This window comes from Marmota monax, unplaced genomic scaffold, assembly GCF_021218885.2.
Source record: "Marmota monax isolate L192 unplaced genomic scaffold, Marmota_monax_Labrador192_F-V1.1 WCK01_AAM20220418_F8-fsc00001, whole genome shotgun sequence".
Classification (NCBI taxonomy): domain Eukaryota; kingdom Metazoa; phylum Chordata; class Mammalia; order Rodentia; family Sciuridae; genus Marmota; species Marmota monax.
In genome coordinates this window covers 38,150,075-38,171,048 of record NW_026693777.1, presented here as the reverse complement: position 1 = coordinate 38,171,048, position 20,974 = coordinate 38,150,075, and the positions used below count along the sequence as shown (strand labels likewise).

The following is a 20,974-nucleotide window of genomic DNA, read 5'->3' as shown; positions in this document are numbered from 1 at the left end:
CAACCCAGTGAGACCCTATCTCTAAATAAAATACAAAAACAAAAACAAAAAAAGGGCTGGGGATGTGGCTCAGTGGTTGAGTGCCCCTGAGTTCAATCCTTAGTAACAACCTCCACCCCCACCTGCACCACCAAAAAAAAAAGATAATGGTGACTCAGACCAGGGTATTAGTAGTGGCAATGATGAGGAATAATCACATTAAGCATAGTGAAAATTGGGTATGGAATGTGAGGAATATGGAACAAGAATAAAGCATGACTTCACTTTCCATCTTTTAATCTTATCAAGAAATTTGAATAGAAATATTTTTGCCCTTATTTATGAACTAGGGAAATGAACACAAGATCTTAAGAATTTACTTAACTTACTAAAACCATCCAGCTAGAATACAGATGAGATTTCAAACCCAGATATGTTTTGACTTCAAAATCCATATTTTTTCTACTATATCAATAGTATAAAATATCTAGTACAATGCCTACAGTTTATCATGCACTCAATGAATTTTACTTTTTGTTATTTTCTTTTCACTAAAATTCTTAAAAAGCATTTCTAAGCAGATAAAAGTAGTTCATAGGCATTGTAAATTTACTAAATATATGGTTATAAGAATAAATTTATTTTCCCAATTGCATACACTTCACAATTTTGGTACCCATGGAAGTTTTTTTTTTTTTTAAAGAGATAATCATCCATTGACATTTGTAGGCTTTTTCACATAGATTTCTAAACTTATAACCTTACTAACATTAATATATCTAGTCTGCTTGGAGATTTCATTTTATATGTTTATGCTTAACCCAGGGGAATTAAATATATTTGTGTAATATTTACATGTGTGTGTGTGTGTGTGTGTATAAGTTTCATTAGGCAAGACATTTTTTTAAAGCATTTTAAATGATGAAATCCTTGAAAGAAGTATTTTGTACAAAATCAAAGTAATTGCTCTAGATCTAAGTATGGAACATTAAGAGATCACATCTTTTTTTTTTTTTTTCTTTTTACTTTTAGGTGTAAAAGGCTTAATCTCCAACTCTTAGCTTACCTTTGGCAAAGGAACCAGGAAGATTTGCTCCGAGAGATGATAGCATCTAACATTCAAGCAGTGATCATCAAAGTAGCAGCTTTGGGTACGTAACTAAACTCTAAAAGAGGACTGTTAACACATAGATAATCTTAGTTCACTAATAAGCAGTTACAATGAAAAACTAAGAATGATTTAGAATATAAAAATTGGGCTGGGGATGTGGCTCAAGCTGTAGCACGCTTGCCTGGCATGTGTGCGATCCGGGTTCGATCCTCAGCACCACATACAAACAAAGATGTTGTGTCCGCCGAAAACTAAAAAATAAATATTAAAATTCTCTCTCTCTCTCTCTCTCTCTCTCTCTCTCTCTCTCTAAAAAAAAAAGTAGAATATAAAAATTTATAGTCACAAGTTAAAAAAAAATAAACACCTTTTGTTGTAAAGAATAGAAAGTTTTAATATAGGATTTTGAACATTTGCCAAAGTGATGAAAAGTGAGCTTCTTTTTTTGAATGTATAAGGAATTCTAAAACTGATATTGTATTATGTTTCTTTTTTTTTTTAAATCGTTATAGGATTTGGAACTCAGATTTGTAGGAAACAGGAAATACAGGGATCCTTGAGATTTTTTGTTTTTAAAAGATTCTAAAAATATGTATTTGGTACAACACATGATATTCCTCTTACATTTTTAACATATTTTGAATAATACTAAAATTAGAATGATGTATTTTGTGTTATCAGAAATAAACATGGTAGTGGGTTTTTGTTGGGGATGGTGAGAAAATCATGTTTGAGGGAATGTTATTTGATTATTTAACATAGACATAGCAGGCAGGTACTAATCTGATTCAAATGTGGATGTTGTATATGAACATGTTAATTTGTTATTTTGAATTTTTATAAATATGTTGATTTTTGAGAAACTATAGGGTTGATCCCAGTGCATTTGTTTTATTAACTTATTATAGAAAATGCCCTGAAGCCTCAGGATTCCCAAAGCCTACTCATGTAAATGTTTACCTTGATGATCTCTGAAATAAAGAGGTCTCAAGCTGTGGAAGACTTTATAAATAAATTCACATTTCAAACAACATCAAAGAAAGGTAAAGACTGCAGACATTAGCATTGCTAACATTTTCCTGGTTAGTATTTGCCTTCCCAAAGTTAACAAGTTTCTCAATATTTGATACGTGATTTTTCCTGTTTTTTAATTTTAGAAAAAAAAAATTTGGTTTTGTAGTACAGGGAATTGAACTATTTGCCAATGTTCTACAACTGAGCAATACTCTAACCCTGTTTTTGAATTTCATACTAATGAATTATACTGTGTATTCTCTATTATGTCTGGCTTCTTTGGCTCAATATTATGTTTATGAGGTTTATTTGTATCATTGAATGATGAAATAAATAATCTTTATCCCTTCTGTTCTTCATTTTTCTTCCACAATGAAAATCTTGATTCTTAAGAACAGATGATATGATATTTTTTACAAAATCTAATAATATTTGAAACAAAGAGACAAGAAAACAGGTCTGCAATCTATTTTTTCTAGTAATTAGAGTACACGTTGGAAAGCAAGAAGGAAGAACTCATACTATTTCCTCATAAACACATCACTTACAGACTTTATGGCAAAAAAAACTTAGCAAAAAATTATCATATTTATCACAGGGGAAGACTTTTATCTTTGGACTGCTTGTAGTAGTCTTGTTGCTAAAACAGAGAAAGAGAGAGATAACAGAAAAAGCTTTAAGTCTACTTTATTGTCACTGGAAGACCTTCTTGAAAGATATATTTGTTAGCAAAGTAAATAAATTGATCACTAGAAAAATCATACAAGTTAAGGGTGAGCTTAATCAGTTAAATGATTTTCTGTTAATATTAACTATGAAAGAGAGTAATAACAGGACTCTACTGGTAAGGTTTCTGCGATTGGGAGGTAGGAATATGGGGAATATAGGGAAGGATGAAAGAACATAATTTTATGTCTCACAATTTTGCAAAATTTTTGTTTTGCCTGATTTACTGGACCTAAATCTGAGTTCAAAGTTGCATGTACCAAATAGTGGAAAATATTATCTTAACACAAAATATAATATCAATAACATTAAATTTGATAGTATATATTTTCTTTTTTTCTCCCCCCACCCCACATCAAACAGGCAGTGTACCAACACTATAACAAGGTTTGAGGGAGGCAATCTAACACAATGGTGTAAAACCCCCAAACCCAATCATCACCCTTATGAACATGCAAAAGGATTTACAGCACATATTCCTAAAGGTTCTTAGGGGTATACATAACTTAATTCCATTTAGGCAAATTAAGACCTCTCTAAACACAAAAACAAGTGTCCTATCAAACCCTGTAATTTCTGCCAAAAAGTGTTACCAAGTCTGCTATTTTTATCACCCCTATGGGTTCATAATACATCTACTGAACCAGAAAGCCTAATTTTAGAGAAAAGGGTATGTATCAAAATAGATAATAAATGGGGTTGAGGGGAATTATAAAAGATGAGTGGAAAGGCACTTTAATTAAAGTTCTATGGAAGGGCTGTGGCTGTGGCTCTGTGGTAGAGCGCTCGCCCAGCATGTGTGAGGCACTGGGTTCAATCCTCAGCACCACAAACAAAAATAAGTAAACAAAATAAAGGTATTGTAAAAAAGAAATTATTCAAAAAAAAAGTTTTAAGGAGAGATATAATCATGTGATACCCATACCAGAGCCTCCAAGCTTGGAGATACTCTTAGGTATCCCTTACAGATCTTAACTAATATTAATAAAACACTTTGGGTCTGTTTTTTCTAGAGAAGGGAAATAGGTGATGTAGAAGCTCCACCTAAAAAGATTCCACCTGGATAACAAAATGGCAGTACTGCTTAATAATTTGACTGTATTAGGTTAGTTCACTGTAGGTAGTTTAGCGCTCATAGTAACTACTCAGTTCTTGATTCATAGACTATATTTACTATTCTGATCATTTTTCTGATAACTACTGTGAATGGATTATCTAAGTGCGGAATACCAAATAGTAGAGTTTTTACACTCTTTGTGAGAATAATCAAAACAATGTCACTAAGACATCTACCTAGTTAGAATAAAAGGTAAATTTCTGCTGTCTACCATTGTGTGATCTCCTTCAAATAGGATATATAAATGTGAATGGAATTCAGTTTTCATTTAAGAAAATTAGAAGATCACCCTTGAGGGATAGATTTGGATATGGCTTAATGAATAGACATTACTAATAACTCCTCTATGGAGTTGTGCAAAATATGTTTATGGAAAAACCTATGATATCCAAGCAAAGTTATATTCCATATACCAAATGGCAATCTTTGGAACATATTTTTTAGGGGTATGTGTATAAAAACTGTTTTCCTAAATTGCATAAATTTTACTAGTATATTGTGGTAATAACGCATGGAGTGGCTTAACCAATGTCTTCCCTGCTGTCTGATATTCTGTAGAAATTTTTGGTACTAGTCTTGGGGATTCGAGTACTACATCAGAACAAATCAATGTTCTTTTGAAAGCTCATCATGATGAAAAAGACTTACTCATTCAAACAGAAACACTAGAGGGAGCTCTCTTCCAGAGACTGGCCACATTTGGAGATGACCCTAGAGGGACATGAAAGCTTTAAATGACTACACTAATAGAATATTTACTTAAATGGGACATCATATCACTCAACAGTTCAAGAAGAGGGATATTATCCTTACCCAGGGAAGACTATTGAATATTCTAATCACTGGGGAAATTATTAAATAATGATGGCTGAGAGTCTGGCCGGAACCAAACAAGGATACCCACTTACGGAAATACTATAGTTAGCCTAAATTATGGTTGGAAATTACTGGACAGTGTGGCCTTAATAGTTGTTCACGAATGGTTCAGGTATTATTGTTAAAAAAAGAATTTGTCCTCATGAAACACTGATCAAAATTGGACAAGACCAAAGGAAGAGCATTTATTGTCTTGAAGGGAGCTTGTTGGCACAATGGCATCTAGACACCAATAACTGTTAAAACCTATACTGTGATATCTGGTATATAGTTATATCCTCAAACAAGATGAGATCTAGAATTTATTGATAATGATAATCTCTGGGCACTATGCACGGCACTGTGAATGTGAAGTGCGAAATGGAGAATGGTGCTGTAATTCTAATTGAATGTATGGGCTAATATTAGCAAGAATATAGGCAATGTGGTAGAGAAGGTCCTGTAGAGCTCTTCTGATTGTCCTGAATCTCTGCCTGTTTTGCTGTGTTGTTTGATTACTTCTATTCTTGGAATTCTCATAAATGTTAATACTATATAAATTCTCTGATTTTCTCTGAGTTATTATTTGACAATCTAATATTTTGGCTTAACTCAATTTCTTCTTCATTTTGTATTGCATTACATATGTGGGTTTGTGGGGAAAATATTTTAATGTTTTCGAAGTTAGCACTTTCTGAGTAAATTTTACAGAAACTTTGGATCCAGACTAAAACTGCAACCTTTAGAACTTAATAGATGATTGAATAGATATTGGGAACATCAAAGAGTTTACCTCTAGCAACATGTGTTTACATTTCAAGTCAGGGATGAAATCAGAATCTTGGAGACATCTCCAGAGTTGTAAAGCTGGATTCACTGTTTTTTTGCCCACCCATCCCCACCAAATATTTATTTACATTCCAAATGTGAAGGCACAGTCCTTCTCCTTACTTTTAAAGAAAATTATCTCCAAAGGGAACAGGGACTCCTTACAAAGTGTAAAATAAATTATTTACAAGACTTTATCTCATCCTCATTACTTCAGTCCTGGGGTAAGGACAAGGAAAGAAAAAAGTCGGGATATTATTACTTACTATTTGTAAGAGATAGAAATAATAATTTTCCTCTTTCTTATCATAGCTATCCTAGTAATGTAAAGTTATACTCATCATGGTTTTATTTTGGATTTTGCTAATGACTAATGATGTTGAGCATCTCCTCATGTACTTATTGCCATTTGTATGTCATCTTTGCAGTAGTGACAATTCCAGTCTTTCACCATTGTGTAAAATTGAATTGTTTTTTTACTCCTGTATTCAGTTGAAATATTCTTTTTTATATATATTCTTGAAATGAACCTATTATCAGATGTGTGGTTTGTAAATATTTTCTCCCATTCTGATATTCTCTTTAGCTTCTTGTGGTGTACCTTGAAGTTCAAAAGTTCTTAATTTTAAGAGTTTAATTTGTTGATTTTTTATAGCAATGTTTCTTTGATATTATATCTCAGAAATCATTTCCTAACTCTGTCATAAAGATTGACTTGTATGTTTTATTTTAAGAGTCTTATACTTTTATGTCTTGAGATTTCCTGAGTTTGTTCTCCACTTTTATCTGAATTTATCTTTTCTTTATCCTGCTCAATTTCTATTTTATTCCTAGAAGTTTCTTGCCAGTATGGGACCTTGTTCTGGGAAGAAGCCGTGCATCATCAGTGTTGAATAAAATGATAGTTATAGGTATAATTCTCATAAGAAATGTTTCAGTAAGCCTTAAAATGACTATAAATATTTTGTAGACAATTGTTACATTTTGTTACCTCTTACTGAAAACACACTACTCAAAACAGAAAGGCACGAAATAATGTGCATTTGATTATGTTTACAGAGCCTGTGGATCTGGAATCTAGAAGGGACAAAGCACTTTTTTTTTTCTCTCCTTGACACTTGGGGTACCAATTGGGAATTATTGGACAACTCAGGGTGACCTAAATGACTGGCTGATGCAATCATCTGGATACTTCATCATTTACATATTTAGTGCTTGGCATCAACTGTCCATTGTGAGCGAAGAGCCTACACCAGGCTAAATTAATGTGTTCAGTATTGCTAACATCATGGTATCTGTAAGGTATTCTTATTTGTTACATAGTAACCCAGAGTACCAAAAAGTTTTTCTTCTGCAGACAGCCACAAACCCCCTCAGTTTCAAGGAAAGGATCATAAATTCCATTTCTCATTGGGATAAGCTTCATAGAATTTGTGAACATGTTTATTTTAAATCTCTATCAAATTGAAGTAATTCTCATCTATAAATATCTTTGAGAAATAAATTACATTTGTAGAATTCTATTAAGTTATTTTTCTTTCTGTAATCATTTTGACTGCATTTCTGGAATGTCACAATTGGTTGTGGTTTTTATACATTGCTTATACATTTTACTAGTACTCTGTTTAGGATTTTTACATGTATTTTCATAAGAGGGATCAATCTATAATTTTACTTTCCTAGTAGTGACAGGTCTGGATAATAAGACTTGTAAACTAAGCTTTAAAGTAGTTCTTCCTTTTCTGTTGTCTAAAGGGTGTTTGTAAGAGATCGGTATTAATTTTTTCTTAATGTTTGGAAGTATTTATTGCTTAAGCCATATGGACATGAAGATTTCCTTTGGGGAAGGATTTTATTGGATGTTCCATTGCTGTGTTATATTTGACTATTAAGATTTTTTATTTGATAATGTTTTTCTCTGAATTATTGGTAAGTTTTGGAAATTATGGATATAATGTACTTCCTAATGTCTTCTTATTGTTTTTTTTTATTATTTCTAGGATCAGTAATGATGTTATTCTTTCATTCCAATGGGTAATTAGTTCCTTTCCTCCACTTTATCAGTATTGTAAATGTTTGATTTTATTTGTCCTTTGGTTTCCTTGGTAGTCTATATTACCTATTGGTTTTCTATTTCATTAATTTATACTGCTTTATTTCCTTCCTTATACTTTCAGTGGCTTCCATATGCTATTGTTTTCTAATTTCTTGATGCATGCATAGATGTTAAATTTCATGCTTGTTTTCTAATATATGTATTTAAACCTATATGTTTCCTCTAATTGCAGGTATAGTTCTATTTTTATTTATAGTTAGTTCAAAGTACATTCCTTATCCAACGCGTGAGCTATTTAGAAATGTGTTTCTTAATTTCCAAACAAGAGTCTTCTCTTTTGAAGTTGGTTTCTAGCACAATCACATTTTGGTCAGATAGTATACTTGAAATTCATTTCATTTCTTTAAAACTTTGAGTGACTGCTCAAACTTTTGAGCATTTTGAATGGATGCTCAAAATGGTCAATTTTGTTAAAATGTTTCATGTGCACTAGAAAATTATGCTTTTTCTGCTATTTTGAGGTACAGTACAATATACTTAGAAATAAAATGAGGCCGTCTATGCATGTTGTTCAGATCACATATGTTGTTTTCCTTGTCATATTACCAATTGAAAGAGTTATATTTAAACCTTATGCTATGATATAATGAGTTTTTCATTTATCTTTGTATTTCTATCAAGTTTTGCTTAATGTATTTCAAAGTTGTGCTATTAGTTGCATGTAGATTTACATTATTATGTACTTCTCCTGGTGTAATTCTTTATTGTTATGAAATGTCTCATTTCTAATAATGCTTTTGCCTTAAAGTTTGTTTGTCTGATATTGATTTCTAAGCTAGCTTTCCATTGGTTTCTTTTTGTATAATTTAGTTATTTCATCCTTAAAACTTTTTTGTCCTATGTTCTTGCAGTCACATATAGTTGCTTTTTTTAACTATTACATATGGAATTTTATTGGTTCTTTTAAGTTATACATAACATTAGGATTCATTTTGATAGACTTATAACAGCATGGAATGTAGTTTGTTCTGATTCAATGCCTTGTACTTCCTCTTTCCCTCCCTTCCTCCCTCCACCTGTTCCCATCACTATACTGATCTTTCTGCTATTATTTTTTTTTAAATTAATGTCTTGTGGATATACTTGATGGAGAGTTTCACTGTGATATATTCATATATGTAATAGGAGAATTAAGTCAGATTCATTCCAAAATTCTTTCCTTATCCCATCCCTCTTCCCTCCCTTTTCATCCCCTTTTTATACTATACTGATATTTCTTCTATTTTGGATTAGCTTCCACATATCAGAGAAAACATTCCACCTTTGACATTTTGGAACTGGCCTGTTTCACTTAACATGAAAATATCTATTTCCATCCATTTACCAGCAAATACTATAATGTTATTCTTCTTTATGGCTGAGTAATAGTCCACTGTGTTTATATGCCACAGTTTCTTTATCAATTCATCTGTTGAAGGGCATCTAGATTGGTGCCATAGCTAGGCCATTGTGAATTGTGCTGCTATTAACACTAACATTGCTGTGTTACTGTAACATGATGATTTTAAATCTTTTGGATATATACTGAGGGATAGCTGGGTTTTATGGTGGTTCTATTCTTAGTTTTTTGAGGAATATCTATACAGCTTTCCAGGTGGTTGGAATAATTTGTAGTTCCACCAACAATATGTGAGTGTACCTTTTTCCCCACATCCTCACCATAATATCATTGCTTGATGCCAATCTGTTTAAATTTTCTATATCCTTCTGGTTCAGTTGGATAGATCATTTATCTCTAGGAATTTGCCAATATCTTTAAGATTTTCTAGTTTATTGGAGTAAAAATTTTCAAAATAGTTTTTTATTATCCTTCGGATTTTCATAGTGTCTGGTGATATATCTTTTTTCATCGCAAATGGTGTTCATTTGAGTTTTTCTCTCTTTATTTTGGTTAATTTGGCTAAGAGTTTATGAATTTTGTTTTTACTTTCAAAAACTGACTCTTTGTCTTATCATTTGTATTATTTTTATTCTCAATTTTATTTATTTTAATTATTTTCTATCTTGTACAGATTTTGGTGTTGGTTTGTTCTTCTTATTCTAGATCTTTGAGATGTAATGTTAGATTGATTATTTGGTATCTTTCTATTCTTTTAATGCTATGAACTCTCTTAGAACTGCCTTCATACTGTTCCAGAGATTTGGATCTGTTGTATCACTATTCTCATTTACTTCTAAGAATTGTTTTATTTTTCCCCTGATTTCTTCTGTTGTCCATTGATCATTTGAAATTGTATTCTTTCATCTCTGGATATTAAGAATGGTTTTGTTTTTTATCTTTGACTTCTAATTTCATTCCATATTGATCTGATACAATTCAAGGTATTGATTCTGTATTTCTGGGTTGGGTTTTGGTTTGTTTGTTTGTTTTTTGCTAAGATTTACGTTGCTAATGTACATGATAGTTTATTTTAGAAAATGTTCCATGTGCTTCTGAGAAGTGAATTCAGTCATTGATGGATGGAATATTCTGTACATGTCTGCTAGATCTGTATTATTAATTGTGTTTTTTAGTTCTATATAATCTTTACTTAGTTTATGTTTAGATGATCTATCCAGTGTGAAAGAGGCATGTTAAAGTTACCCAGTATTTTTCTTGTGGTCTATTTGATTCTTAATATTGTGAAGAGTCTGTGTGATATGTGTCTATGCTTTTTTGATTGAGTCATAAATACTTAAGGCATAAATATTCTACCTTATTGATGTATGATATCCTTAAGCAATATGAAGTAATCATCTTTGTTTCTTCTGATTAATTTTGGATCAAAGTCCACTTTATATGATAAGAGGATAGTTACCCCTGTTTGTTTACAAGTCCCATGTGAATGGTATGTTTTTTTCCCATTCTTTTACCTTCATTATGTAGATGTCTTTGCCTATGAGGTGAGTCTCTTGCAGGTAGCATATTTTGGGGTCTTGTTTTTTAATCCAATATTTCAGCCTATGTCTTGATTGAAGAGTTTAGACCATTTACATTCAGTATTATTATTGAGAGATGATTATTTCCTGCCATTTTGATTTATGTTTTAATGATAATATTTTAATGATAATTGATTCTACTTTAATTTACTATTCTTCTCGTATAATGTCTCCCACTGTTAGTTTTCGTTTTTATTTTTCCTTCTTCATGAAATATTTTATTGAGTATGTTTTATAGTGCAGGTTTTCTTGTTATGAATTCATTTAGCTTCGGTTTATCATGGAAAGCTTTCATTTCATCTTCATTTTTGAAGTTTAATTTTCCTGGATATAGTATTCTTGGCTGGCATTCACTTTCTTTCAGAGGTTCGTATTGAGTAATATATTCTAAGCCTTCTGGTTTTTAGGGTCTGGATTGAGAAATTAGTTGAAATCGGATTGATTTACTTCGAAATGTGACCAGTCCATTTTCTCTTGGAGCTTTTAAAATTCTATACTTATTTGTGTGTTAGGAATTTTATTATAATATGGCTTTGAGTGGATCTGTTGTGCTTTTGTATATTTCAAGTCCTATATGACTCTTGTATTTGAATTTCTATTTCATTCTTAAGGTTTAGAAAATTTTCTAATATTATTTCATTGAAAAGATTGTGCATTCCTTTAGCTTACATTTCAGAGCCTTCATCTATACCAATTAATCTTAAATTTGGCCTCTTAATGTTATCCCAGATTTCTTACATATTCTGTTCTTGGTCTCTTAATATCTTTTCTTTATGGTCACCCTTATTTTCAAGATTCTATACTTTGTCTTCAAGGTCTGAAAAAACTGTCTTCATCATCTAGATGTATATATTTTGTGGGAAGGCCATATATGTTAGTTATTCTGGAAGAAAGGAATTATTTTATTTTATTTGTAACAGTAGAGTCTTACTTAACTCATAAAACCTCATCAGCAATTTTTTTTCTCCATTTAATTTTTATCACTTGAAAACTTTTATCTATCCTTATTAATACCATTGCTATGAATTTTGCTTTGATAGGACTACTGCAACATTTCATTACATTGGCCTTATATATTGTTGTGTGTTCTTTTGTTTTTAACCTTTCCTTGAGTATATGTATGTATGTATACATATGCTTTTACGTGCATGTTTTATAATTAGCAAAGCATTAGACTTTATTATAACCCAATATTTATCTTAAAAATTTTTAATTCACTATGTTTACTGGTAGAATCGATAGGCTACTTCTTAATTTTCCATCTGATTGTATTAATCGTATATCATGAATTTTTCATGTTTTAGTCCATATTTTCTGTCTTTTGCTATATAGAATATTTTAATGTCCTCTGTTGCTTGAGGAGGAATGCATCCTACTAATAATTAGGTTTAATCTTTACAAAAATATTCTTTAACTTATAATTCTTTAAATAACAACATCATCAAAATTTTAATAGTGTCTTCCTAGCCTTTCCAGTCAATATAAGGAATTTAAGGGACTGGCCCTACAGATACACTAGAAATTCAGTCTTATTTGGAATACTTAAGATTCCAGAAATACAAAGCATTAGTCTTTGATTCAAACCATCCTCCTGTATTTTTTCAGAAATAGGCCTCCTATTTGGGTCTGACTTGTACTTATTTTTAACTGATAATGAAATAAATATAAGTATTTTGAGGGCAATGTGTTGTCGTACCCTGACAGTTTATATGTTGTTCTGGGCAACCTGATATAATACATTTGGGAATGTCACAGCCAAATAAAGACACTCTTCCTCCCTTCTCTTCACTTGTTCATACACACATGGGCCCAGGTCAGGTTCCCATAACAATGGTTTTCAACCTTGGCTGCATATCACAGTTACCTGTTAAGCTTTTTAAAATTCTAGTTGTCAAGCTACACTCCAGATCAATTAAATCAAAGTAACTGTAGATAGTATTCAGGCACATGTATTTTTTAGAGCTGCAGTGGGAATTGATTCCAATAGTAAGCCAAGGCAGAGAACTACTGATCAAGTATAATGGTAATTAATTTAGAAACCAAAATCTGGCTCATCACTTAATATGGTAATGGAGTTTTATTGAATGCTTGCCATTAGTTGTTTTATGTCACAACTTACTTATTCTTGGTCCAGTTATTTTCTTTTTAATTCATTCAGTAGAATATATCAAATATCTGTCTCAGGTATTTATTGTGTATATGTCAAATATATTTTCCTTGATCCCAGATTATCTTTGATTTGCATCAACATGTGAAAGCTAACATATTTAAGGATTTTTTTTCTCTCCTTAGGAAATAACTTTGATATTTGCTTTGTGATTAATTTTATTAATAGTTCAAAATTTTCTATCGGTATACCTCTTCTCTTCTTCCCTGAGATTCAGGAAATGCTTTTAGGAAACTTTATTTCAACACACTTTTTTTTTTTTTTTTTTTGGTACTGGGGATTGGACCAAGAACCCCTACCCACTGAGCCACATCCCTAGCCCCTTCTGGTTTTTTTTGTTTATTTGTTTGTTTTTGTTTTTTTGAGATAGGGTCTCCCTAAGTTGTTTAAGGCCTTGCTAAATTGCTGAGGCTGGCTTTGAGCTTATGATGTTCCTGCCTTGGCCACCTCAGCTGCTGGGATTATAGGCATGTACCACGGCACCTGGCTTCAATTCATCAATTTCTAGCTACTACCTCACCCCACCCCACTACCTGTAGCACCACCAGAGTAAGTCTCCTTTTCCTTTTTCCAGTTGTACTCTTTGGGTTTATTTCTAGTAGGATCTGTACATAGTCTAAGATATCTGTTATAAATGAGAGTCTGAAAAACTTATCAACAAGGAAGGTGAATGGTGACAGAAAACCCCACTGCAACTCACGCTATAAGACGAGAATTTCCTTCAACATTACAAATTAGCAATGTATTTTGCATGAAATATTTCCCAGTTTAACCTATTTCATGCATCAAACATCATATAGGACTTTTTTCGTCTCTTATATTCCTTTGTCATATACCTCTATCCTTTTTTGTTTAACTAGAGAACTCATCCTTATTTTATTCATATTTTGTGCAACATTACATCAGTGATTTACAACCATGACTGCACACTAGCTTGCTGAGCACTTCTTTATTTTATTATGGGTTAATTTCATCTTCAGGAAAAGACTACTAGACTCAAAAGTCAGAAATCTGTAATTTTACTATTGAAATGGGACAGTATATGTGGAAGTTTTTTGAAGAGTTAAATATGTTACACACATAAATACTACTATATAACCTATTACTTGTAAGTACTTACTGAGAACCTTTCGATATGCTATAATATATGACAACAAGTGAAATTATTGAGATTTTTCTTACATGTTTCACTTTCCTATTTTGCAAAGAAGAACCTCAGGGGTCCTAGAGGTGTTGTATTAACTATTCTACAATGTAAATTCAAAACACCTCCCTTTCTTTTCTCCACATTTAAGAGTCTTTGGCCTGGGATTGTGGCTCAGTGGTAGATTGCTTACCCCGCATGTGTGAGGCACTGGGTTTGATCCTCAGCACCACATAAAAATAAATAAAGTATTGTGTCCATCTACAACTACAAAAATATAAAAAAAAAAAATCTTTGAGAACTTCTCATGCAACAAATGGAATATAAGCAAAAACACAAAGTGTATAGTGTTCAATGGAACTGGAGTTAGAAGATATTGTTTTCATATTTTGACAGATTCATAAATATCATTGTCTAAACTGTGATTCAGCCTTGGGGATTTGGAGATTTATATGTTGCACGTTAATCTCACATTTTTACTTACTTTGTTAAACATAGTTCAGATCAAATATTGATACATGTTCTAGGAAACTTGAAACAGTATCACAATTTCTAAATCATATGTTTAACATGAGAAATACAGGAAATACACTCATAGTTAGCCTTGATGATGGTTTACACTAATGACTTACACTAATTTTGCTAGGAGGAAATGATTTTACTAGTTAAAAACATAATTATAGTGGTTATTGCATAAAGCCCAGCTTTATAAGGTATTAAAGAGCAAATAATTTTAGATAGTTATTTGATTGGAAATCACTGATTTCATCTTAGTTTATTTTTTGGCTACAGGATAAAATATCTTATCAGAATTATTTCTCACCTGCCTTTGGCAGGAGTAATTAGACATAAGCAAATTTAATGGAGCCTGTGTGCTCTGGGGTCATTCAGGTGTGCTATAGTAATTGCATATTTTTTTAAGTATGAAGGTTATTTAATATATGAAGTGGCAAAGTTAAAATACAGGTTATCTATTTATTTTTTAGGTAAAAATACCATAGGTACTATATAAAGTAAGTATCAGTGAATACATCAACAAATAATAGACTCCAGTCAGAAGTGCATGCTGCTGCAAGTATGCAATTATTAGATCTCCATCCTGCATGCATTAGTATTACCATAACTTAAAACTACTTCTGCCCTTTTTTCCCCCACTTCTTTCACTGGAAAAGCTCAAGGTTCACTTGAACATTTATTTGAACAGGTAAATATCATCTTTGATAGTTCATTCTTTGCAAACTAGCAAGGTTAATTTACTCCAGCACTGAGATCTATATTAACAAATTAATCTTTTCTTCCTTTTTCCACCTTACTAGGTTTATCTCTTCTTTCTAAAATCTTCAGCTTCTATTAAATCAGTTTTGACTTTGCAATCCTAACTCATTAAAATTGCACAACAATAGCAGTTAATATAAAACAGCATTATCAAAGTATATTCGTATTAGGGGTAGCTTTTTTCATTACAGAAATCCTTTCAAATTGAATTTTTTTGTTATTTAAAAGGTGATTTAATTTACTTTTAGTTTCTCAGAGACACGTCTCGTATAAAGACACCAAACTTTATGTGTATATAAGAGTGTATATGTGAGGAATGTAATATAAAACAAACAACTTAATTAATTCAACTAGTTAAACAAATAAACCTAATATGAAGTTGGTAATAGGTTGTTATGAACAAGTGTGAAGGACCCTTATTGATATATGACATCATTATTTCTTTATCCAACTCTTTTAACTCTTTTCCACAGTTATTTGAGTAAGCACTGTAATGGCATGCTGATTAGATTTTCAGATGACAAAGATTGCTGTGATTAGTAATACTTCGAATAACAGAATTGGAATACTGACTCATATTAATTGGTTGAAATGAGGAATTATGAAATGAGGTAAAATGTAATAGGTATGTATAGAGTTCTGAATATCAATCCTTAAAACCAATTATACAATATAGGATAAGAGGAAATGGTTAAATACTAGTACTTAAGAGAAAAAACTAAGAGGTTTTATGCTATACTTAATATGTATCATTGGCCCTTTGTGGCTGCCAAAACAGGCAATCAGCTCTGAAAGATTGAATAACAAGTTAATATGGGAAGTATCATGTTTGTTATAGGCATTTTCATTTAAGAGGGTTATAGTTATAGTAATTGAAGAAAAAGACAGTAAAAAAAATTGGACCTCAAGTTTATACCAAAAGTATTCATAGAAAAAAGCCCTAAAAATGAAAATGACAATGTATTAGCAACAGATATCTTCAGTGAGTATTATTATGAAAAAAATAAATTTTCTTTTTTATGTATTTTTTTATTTCCTATAGTGAGCAGAAATTGCCATTTTAAATGGGAAAAGATTACATTAAGATGGGACACAGAAACAACTAAAATTCATAGTGTTGAATGACCAGAACAATGAAAGGACAAGTAATGGTGCCATATGTGAACTATTTAAAGGGGTTATATTTACTTTGAAATGAAGGCAGCAGGTTAATGAGCCAAGGAGAACAGGAGTTGTTGAAAGGCCGCTAGTACTTTCTGTGAGTTCAGAGAATAGTTCTAAGAGCAAGAAGAAGTTGTCGTGAAACAGGTCTTAATTCCTAACATTGACTCTCATATAATGATATGCAGTGGTACCCCAGGCCCTTGTATGGGTTTCTTCAAGCTTCTACTGCATGGCCCCTGCTCTTTCCTTGAATAATAGTGCTCCATGATGAGACAGAGAGGTAATTTAAGGTTGTAGAATTAAATGTATCCTATGAACTTAGCTGCATGCTGAGTTTGCTTCTTGGAGATAAATTCCCTCTTTTCCTGGTGATTTCTTGCTCTATTCTGAATTATTGAATAATTTCAGACCAATATATTATTGACTATAAAGACAGTTCTACAGTAGTATTTTCAGAAATAATTGGATCAAGGGCAAATACATACTATTTAATAAACATGATGTCCCAAAGTGACCACATCAAAGGAGATAGTACTCAAGTGAATACATAGAAATTTTTCTCGTACATTATTACTTGTTAGCTTTTATTAAAATCTTATGCTTACTAAAACCACACTGATAAAGCACTTATACTCAGTTGTAGCTTTCAGATTGCATTTCATGAATATAAATTTTTATAGTATGCTTATTTTACATTGCTTGTGAATCTGTTTTTTTCTTTCTTGATTTGGAATCTCATCTTCCTTTCCTCCTTATCTATAGTCAAATTCTTTTTTGTTTAAACACAATGTCTTTACTTATTTAATTTGATTGAACCCAGGGCCTCACATGTGCTAGGCGAGAGCTCTACCGCTGAGCCACAACCCCAACCCCAGCCACAACCCCAGCCCCAGTAGTGAAATTCTTTTAATTTTTTTTATTTGAAAATTATCTATACTTCTGGAAGAGGCAACCCAGTATTAGGGAAGGAAAGAAAAATAGTTCCTGAAACTTTGTTTTCATTACTTAGCAAGTTTTACAATTAACGACTGAAGTTTCTCTTATGACTTCTCCCAAAGACTCTTCTTATTTATTTTCCCCAACAGTCACATGTGACCTTGTTAAAAGCTTCATGTAACTGCCAAATAAATTACATTTACTGGTTTACTTCTTTCTAGTATTTTATTGACATTTCCAGATAAGTTTAATAGGATGGAGAGAAACAGTGTTCTCTTTATAGACTCAGTGGGCGATTCGACCTCAGCAGGTTAACCTTATCCTGATGTTAAAGGAAGCTATCAGTTTCTCCATTATCAACAAGAAATCCTCTGGTCTGTAATTTTATAAATCTTAATTTTATTGTTTTGTCCTTCCTAAAGAAACAGTTCATATTAGCAAAATTGTAATATTTAGAAACAGTGCTGGTTTTCAGTTACATTGCATATCCTCATCTTTAGCTCAGCCATTTCACACTTTATTTCCTTCAACTCTCAGTTGAATACCATCTGGCCATGGTGATTTATTGCTGTAGAATTTCTCAAGTTGCTCTGTTATTTCCTCCTAGGAGATTTGCTCTCTGCTTTTGCCCCACTGGTTTTTCTCAGAAAGTGCCCTTGGACTAGTCGTTTCCCCCACTATCCTGTACAGCAAAGGTCAATGCAAAACAAAACTGAATTAACTTCCATGCTACTTCTTATCTTTTTACTTGCTGTCTCATTTTCTGATGAGAAGCTCAGCAGTTAGTCCAACCATTCACATTGCCTGTTTGTTTTCATATTACTTTTTGTCTTTGTATTTCTGAGATTCTTCCTTTTCTGGCTACATTTTTGGTATTGTGTTTTTTAAAATGTCAGATTGTAAGATGTTCTGGATACTTTAAACTTATTCATAAATGTATCTACCAAATTGTTTCCAGTTTTTAATTTTAACAGGATCCACAAGTTTCTCTTTTGACCTTTCAAATGTCACAGCATGTATATTTCTCCTATCTAGGTCTTTATCTGTCTTCCAAGCAGTTCAAATACTTTTTAAACTCTTCCTGCCTGCTTGAAGGACTGCTAAACAGACTTTCCTTCTTATTTTTAACGTATACTTTTAAAATTCTCACCCTTTTGGTTAACATTAAGAGATGCCCATACTAATTAGAACTATGAGCTTTAACTGTGCAGCAATCCCAATTGCTGAATTCCACTCCTACGCATACTCACCTGTAGTAATTCCTATATGTTAATCTGATTCCTTTTTTATCACTGCCCAATAAGCCAAGATAAGGCATGTTAATTATTGCTTCTACACATTGTGCTCTTCTGCCATTCATTTGTATGATAATGGACATAATTAAAATCATTTATTGTAATAGCCTCCTAGGGAAAAAATGCTGAACAGTAAAGGTTAAAAGCAATTTGTTATTCTTTCATATTCTATAGTTAACATAACATTTTTTACACCTGAACTTTGTTCAAATAATTATTTTTTACAAAAAGATTACTTAATATGCTTTCATGTATAGTTAATTGTGATTTAAATATATTCTATCTTTGTTCAGAGTAATTTAGCACAGAGTTTTTAAACTTATGACTCAAGAATTGAAACATTAAAAGTTGAGAGTTTTAACAGTTTCCAAAATGTATTGTGAGTTACCTGCATTTTCAATTTAAAAACAACACCAGTGATTAAATATCAAATTCTGTTTATGTAGTTTTAAATAAAAATAACACTGGTCACATAGCCGTCCATCTCTTTTAATAGAGTTACCATTTGCTTAGTTGTAATGGGAAGCAGGAGAAAGAAATGCTGTTAGGGTTCATTTTACCATATATATGGGCATCTATATATACATTATTTCCTTTACCAGTTAGGGCAAGCTGTTCTAAAAGTAAGTTAGGCCTACAACTCGTCCAGTGAGGAGGTCCATGGAACAGGGTAAAGGAGAGTGTGGCTGCAGAGTCGCTAATCAAGACCTCTGGAGATCAAGCAGGAGCAGGTCTGATTTTATTGCACAGTTACCATGTATATATACTCAGGCAGTAGCTAAGCAGATTACAGGCAGCCACCAATGCAATTTCTGCTAATTGTCCTTATAGTGACCAGTCGAGGAGTGGGTCGTGGAGCAAGCACAGGGACTGCAGCATATGGCCTCATGCCCAGGGCTGTGCCTACAGGGTAAGCGGCCTGCTGCTCACACGCCTAGCATGAGAAGAGTGGCCTGCCACTCAGAAGCTCTTAATGTATGCCAACTATGCAGTACTCCATGCACTTATCCCCACGTATTCCTTAAATTTTTGAATGGATTAAGATTCTATTTATCCAGTACATATATATATATATATATATATATATATATATATATATATATCCTTTATCTCCATACATAAAAAGTGTATACATACATATATATTTAAAAATCTACTACATCATAATTTAAAAACCTGCCTTTCTGCCTTTATCACAACCAGTAGTTCTAATTCTTCTCCAAATTAAAAACATATAAAATATAATAGTCACAAACAGGAGAGAATTCTATTATAGTTGTATGGTATATGACTGTGTCACGCAGATTATACTAAAATTACTTTTTTGATAACATGTGACTGTTTCCTGAAATCTCCTCACAAAAACTAAGTCAGCAAGTGTTTTTCTGATTCTCTATGTAGCAGTCAGATTATTTAATGAGTATACCTCCTAAGCAGATATTTAGGTTTAGCACCTTAATACAAACATTCCTTATTTGTCATGATTGTAAAATTTAATGTCTTGCATTAGCTAAAAGCACAAATGCATGTATTAAACTGCTTGGAGCAAGGAGGTGCTATAAAATTTATAGTGCTTATCCTTTCATAAATTCTCTTATAAATTGGTACTGTTGTATTGATTGCTGTCTTTAACATATATAGGTAAATTTCTATAACCATGCATAAGTCCTACTCAAGTAAACTTACATAAGAACCAGATGTGGTATTGAATCTCACAGTGTAAGGTCTAAAGTAGGCATGAATTATGTTCTCCATAGTTTTGCTTACATCTTTTTCTAGTCAGTTATTCTTGCACTGGAGAAGTCATAGGAGAGTTTTGTTTTGTTTTTTTTTTTAATCTTTATTCCACATTTACTCAAGCAGAATGTAATTTAAGTTCTGGGTATATGAATGAAATTTTTTTACTACTATTTGTAATTCTGATATTTTTTTATCCTTTATTCTATAATCTCAGTGACGTTTGAAATGGGAATGGAAGAAAAGGAACAATTTGATGCCCATGCTCACATAACTATCTTGCCCAAATGTATGATTAAGGATTTTAAAATAGAAAATTCCCAGATCATAGTACAGGGCAAGGTTGCCCACTCTTACCTTCTATTTGGCATAGAACTAGACATCTAGTCAGAGCAATGTGGCAAAAAATAAACAAAAAGGCATCCAGATAATAAATGAAGAAGCACAATTATTCCTACTTGCTAATAACATGATCAAATATGTAGAAAATTCTTCAGACTTTACAAAAAACATTTCAATATTTTCCAAAATGACTTATAGATTTAGTGCAATCCTTATTGAATTCTATTGTCATTCTTTATAAAAATAGAA

At 32.0% G+C, this 20,974-nt stretch overlaps 1 protein-coding gene and 1 pseudogene across 4 annotated transcripts in view; one reads left to right on the top strand and one right to left on the bottom strand.

Moving 5' to 3' along the window:
* The window catches only part of Dph6 (diphthamine biosynthesis 6), a 172,813-nt gene that overhangs the window by 107,712 nt on the left and 44,127 nt on the right, over positions 1-20,974 (top strand). For all 4 annotated transcript variants that reach the window (XR_009228382.1, XM_046461653.2, XM_046461655.2 and 1 more), the window contains one exon: positions 1,012-1,130. Coding sequence is in view for 3 of the 4 variants with exons in the window: in XM_046461653.2 (XP_046317609.1) it covers positions 1,012-1,130 (119 nt within the window). In the remaining variant the exon portion in view is untranslated. The remainder of the gene's footprint in view (positions 1-1,011; positions 1,131-20,974) is intronic.
* On the bottom strand, positions 3,184-3,294 carry LOC124104840 (small nucleolar RNA U13; annotated as a pseudogene).